The 5,000-nt window shown below is 51.6% G+C and overlaps 1 protein-coding gene across 2 annotated transcripts in view; it reads left to right on the top strand.

Moving 5' to 3' along the window:
* LOC125036744 (teneurin-m-like) overlaps positions 1-5,000 on the top strand; it is a 61,687-nt gene that overhangs the window by 54,909 nt on the left and 1,778 nt on the right. The window contains exons 16-22 of one of the 2 annotated variants that reach the window (XM_047629599.1): positions 342-607; positions 870-978; positions 1,359-2,180; positions 2,305-2,546; positions 2,760-3,083; positions 3,333-3,506; positions 3,742-5,000. The exon at positions 3,742-5,000 is cut by the window's right edge and continues 170 nt beyond it. In XM_047629599.1, the coding sequence (XP_047485555.1) occupies positions 342-607; positions 870-978; positions 1,359-2,180; positions 2,305-2,546; positions 2,760-3,083; positions 3,333-3,506; positions 3,742-5,000 (3,196 nt within the window). Of the gene's footprint in view, positions 1-341; positions 608-869; positions 979-1,358; positions 2,181-2,304; positions 2,547-2,759; positions 3,084-3,311; positions 3,507-3,741 lie in introns of both variants that reach the window. The other variant, XM_047629598.1, reaches the window with a different exon arrangement.

Below are 5,000 nucleotides of genomic sequence, written 5' to 3'. Positions count from 1 at the left end.
AAGCAACTCGAGATCTTTATTTACATAGAGAAAGCAAAATAGGCCAAGGTATATTTTGAGAAAGAATTTAGGCCTTTTCTTTATTATGTAGTTCTTGTGAAACGACTTCTGCATTTTTTTATTTTATTATTTTTTTTTTGACTCTATTTTTTTCCTGTGAACCATTTTCTACGAGATGACTTCGCTGCGAACCCTTTCTTTGGAGTGATGTTTAATGTGAATAATTTTCTGTAAAGTGTAATACCTTTAAACCAATTTTAAGAACCTGTGTTTTCTACGAGGAATACATCTCACGAAAGCCATATTGTGTATTTACAATTCCCTGACTCCCGCTCTCCTAGGCCTGGCCATCTCGTCGTCGGGCGAAATCTACATCGCCGACGGGACGAACATCCGCGTGGTGAGTCCAGCCGGTGATATCCACACGCTGATCGGAGGCCACGACCACCGCTCCCACTGGGCTCCCGTCCCTTGCAACGGCACCATCAACATCGACCAGTTGCACCTCCGCTGGCCCACCGAGCTGGCCATATCTCCTCTCGACGGCTCCCTTCACATCCTTGACGACCACTTGGTACTTCGCGTCACGCCTGATAATCGAGTGCAGGTTCGTGTTACAGTTTATCTCTAAGGGAATGGGTTGCATACTAATGCCATCATTAATATAACGATTAGGTTCGAATTAAGGCTATGCACTAATATTGGTATCGTGACGCTTACACAACTATAGCATTATCATTACAGATATAGATTGATACTAATGTCATCTTTAGAGGCTTATACTAATAGAAGGATATGGCATTATCCCGCATGTCGTAGGAAGATGAAGTTTATTAACATCTTTCTCACCACGCTGTCTCGCATTGCAGGTGCTGACGGGTCGGTCCCTGAACTGCCCCCTGCCGCCCCACGAGCCCTCGGACATGTCCCAGACGGCCCTGCTGCTCAACCCTCAGTCCATTGCCTTCTCGCCGCAGGGTGAGTTCTGGCCTAAAAGTAATGAAGGGATGGAGAGAGAGGAGAAGGGGAGGAGAGACTGAATTAGAAATAGAGTGGGAGGGAGACAGGGAGGAGGAGGAAAGAGGTAGGAGAGGGAGAGGGAGAAATAAAGAGAACGAGAGGGGTAAATAGATGGGCAAATTGAGAAAAGGGGAAAGGGGAGAAATAGGAGGTAAAAGAAAAAAGGAGGGGATAGGGATAAAAGAGAAAGGATCTTTCAGACTCCCCCTCAAGCACCTTAGTGTGGTGTATAAAGATAACTGGATCTTATAAACTGCCTTTATTTTGTTGAAATATTACACGAGCTAGACAAAGTAGATGACAAAAAAAAAAAATTATGATAACACTGTGATTCACAGGTGAGCTGTACATCGCGGAGAGCGATACGCAGCGGATCAACCGCGTCCGCATCATCACCAGCGACGGCCGCATCAGCACCTTCGCCGGCGCGGACCCCGGCTGCAACTGCCGCGACGCCACCTGCTACTGCCACACTTACGACAACGTGTCGGCGACGTCGGCCATCTTCTCGTCGATCTCGTCCATTTCTGTCACTCCCGACGGCGTCCTGCACGTGAGTGACCAGGCAGGGTACCGTGTGCGCTCCGTCAGGTCCCTCCTGCCGGAACTCAACGAACGCAAACAGTACGAGATCTTTTCCCCCGACACGCACGAAGTGTACGTGTTCAACCGCTTCGGCCAGCACCTGGAGACCCACAACCTGGTCACGGGCCAGACTATCTACAAGTTCTCATACAGCGACAACTCCAACACGGGCAAGCTGCTCACAGTCACAGACTCGGCCGGCAATCGCTTCCAGATCATCCGCGATCGCGTGGGCTTCGTCAAGGCCATCGAGAACCCGCAGAAGCAGCGCGTCCAGATCACGCTGTCCATGATGAAGATGCTGCAGCAGCTGGTGGCTCCCGACGGCTACAACATCACCTTCAACTACCACGGGGCAACGGGATGCATGCGCTCCAAGGTCGAGGCGGTGGGCAGGTCCTACAGCTACGAGTACGATGCCCAGGGACGCCTCATCCAGGCCGTCCTGCCCACTGGACAGGTCATCCACCTCAATTTTGACCTGAGTGTGCGCGGTGCAGAGGTGACTGTGACCAGGGATGGCAAGGAACCTGTCATTACAAGGCTCAGGGGCAACACCTTCAATCATACATCAGGTCAGTACGAACTTTTAATTATGCAGTGTATACACATCAGTTCCGTATTCTTCCATCTTTGAGACCATGAACACCGACACATTCACATCGTCAATGACAATTAATTTTTACTTTTGTTCTTCAGGTCCCGTGGAGGCTCTAGCAGAGATGGGAGGCCAAGGACCGCTGAGAATCCTGACCGCGTGGAAGCACGAGGTGTCGCTCGAACGCACCTCCTACCGAGTGCTGGAATCGACGAGTCCCACCTCGGCCGAGATGTTCCCCGTGCTGTCCCGCCAGCAGACGCACATCAGCGGCAACACAGTCAACCGCTACGAGTGGAGCTACTCGCCCGCCACCACAACCGACAGCCACAATGGCATGAAGGTAGTGGATGATTTCACTGTATGTCTGGGAATTTTGAAATATCATGCTTTATTTCTGTTGTTTCATTAGGTGTGTTTCTTTACTGCTGTGTGGCAATATACGATGATGCATTTGTTGCATACAGTATGTATGGCGTATGAATATGTAATATGATACAATAGATACAAGCAAGCAATGTAATCTGCATAGTCTTACCTTGTGTCGATGTTGCAGGTCTCTGGCACTCTCAGGGTGAACGGAGCAGACCTCCTGACCCTGAGCTACGACCCTGTGTCTTCCACGGAAGCGCTTCTCTCTGTCTCGGGTCACATGCTCGTCAACATCACCTATGACCACCTCGGCCGACCCATCCGCTGGGTGCCTGTGGCCCCTCTGGTGGCCAGCAACGTCACCTATGACCACTGGGGCCATATCACCAGCTGGGTCAGGGGGAACCTCTCCGAGGACTATTATTATGACGATTTCCTCAGGCTGGTGGCGGTCGTGTACGCCGACGGCAAGGATGTGAAGTACGAATATCGCAGCCACTTCACTAAGGTACGTTGTAGAAGTGTTGTTGAAGTGTAGAAATTACTTAGTTTAGGTTAGATAGAACTTAATTTGATTTCAAATGTTGTGGAATTATTTAAGAAATGAGATACGTGATATACATGTCTGACCTCCCATCCCGAATGCAAATGTGCGCCATACAAATAATTGGAATATAATAACCATAAATGTATAATTCTGTCGACGCTAAAGTGAATGAAAAATTTCTCCTCAAAGCATGGTCATTTCTTCACGCAGCCCGAGAAGGTAACTCACCCGAGTGGAAGGGCCTACGGCTTGGTTTATGATGACGCAGGTTCTCTTCGGGAGGTTGTAACACCCCGCGGCTCCGCTTACACCCTTCAGCTCTCTACATCCCTCGGCTTCTACAGGTTGAGGCTAGCATTGCCTATCGACAGCATTGCTCTACAGGTATATTACACAGAATATTATTTACATTCCCAGTGATGTTGCTTTTCAATTTCATCATTCACACTTATCGATCAGCAGAGTTGATTTTTAACGTCTTTTTTATATCAGATGTACAAGGATAATTCAAGATTCATAGTCCGTACGCTCATATAATGACTCCATAAATAACGTTGAAGTAAATTTCTGTATTTGCTTGTGGAAAGCAGAAGGATGAGACTTTATCTTCCCATGACAGATGCGACTGGACGAGCAAGGGCGCGTTCTGGCCATAACGCTGCCCGGGCGCGGCGGCACGCTGCTCTACGAGTACAACGACGCCGGCCAGGTCACCGCCGAGCTCTACGGCCACGGCCTCACCGAGTACTCCTACTACGACACGGGCCTCATGCGCAACGCCAAGACGAAGCACAGCCACTTCGATCTCCGCACCGACTACCACTACCACGGCGGCCTCATGAAGGAGATGAAGCTGCGCTACGGCCCCAAGAGCAACCTCCACAACGCCAAGCTGCGCTTCCAGTACGACGGCTCGGCGCGCCTGCGCAAGGTGGAGGGAGAGGTAGACTCCACGCCTCTCACGGAAATGTACATTCGCTTCGACAATCAGACGGGAGTCCTGCAGGGCATCAGTGACCTGCGCATCATTAGGAATAATATCCTCGAAACGATGATTCAGAATCCTAAGAAACACTACGTCAATACGCGCAAGCAGGACAACTACGGCCGCCTCTCCGAGGTCTTTATGACCCTGGGAGATCGGATGGTGTTCCTCATGCAGCTGAAATACGACAACCGCAACCGCATATCCGAGCGGCTGATCGAGGTGGCCGGGCGGCGCGAGGGCCTCAACATCACGTACATGCCTGACGGCCAGATCCTGGGCGCCAACGGAAAGGTCATCTGGATGTACAGCTACGACGAGAACGGAAACGTCATCAGCTACTCGGAGAAGAGCTTCCGCACGAATCTGCAGTACGACGAGTGCGACCGCGTGACCATGGTGGGCACGAGCGAGGTCGAGTACGACGAGCGCGGCTTCGTGATCCGCATCGACAACCAGAACTTCGACTTCAACACCAAGGGGCAGCTGGTGGCGGCCTGGGACAGGGAGCAGACCTGGTCCTTCAGGATTGGCTACGACCACTTCGATCGCGTGTCGGTGTACCAGGATCACCTCGAGAACATCACCCAGCTCATCTACGGGCGTCCCGACCAGCCACACCTGGTGACTCACCTGCACAACCCGCGCACTGGCGCCACCACGACGCTCCTCTACGATGACTTGAACCACCTGATCGCCGTCGACCAGCCGGACGGACGGTACTTCGTGGCGACGGACCAGAATGGAACTCCCATCGCCTTCTTCAACGACATGGGCCTCCTCATCCGGAAACAGGCTTGGAGTCCCTTCGGCAAGTTGCTGGACGCCTCCGGTGAAAATATGTGGGTCGGTATCGGTCCCTGGGGAGGCTTCCTGGAGCCTTTGACGGGCAT

This window comes from Penaeus chinensis, chromosome 21 (assembly GCF_019202785.1).
Source record: "Penaeus chinensis breed Huanghai No. 1 chromosome 21, ASM1920278v2, whole genome shotgun sequence".
Lineage (NCBI taxonomy): Eukaryota > Metazoa > Arthropoda > Malacostraca > Decapoda > Penaeidae > Penaeus > Penaeus chinensis.
This window is presented reverse-complemented; position numbering and strand designations above follow the sequence as displayed.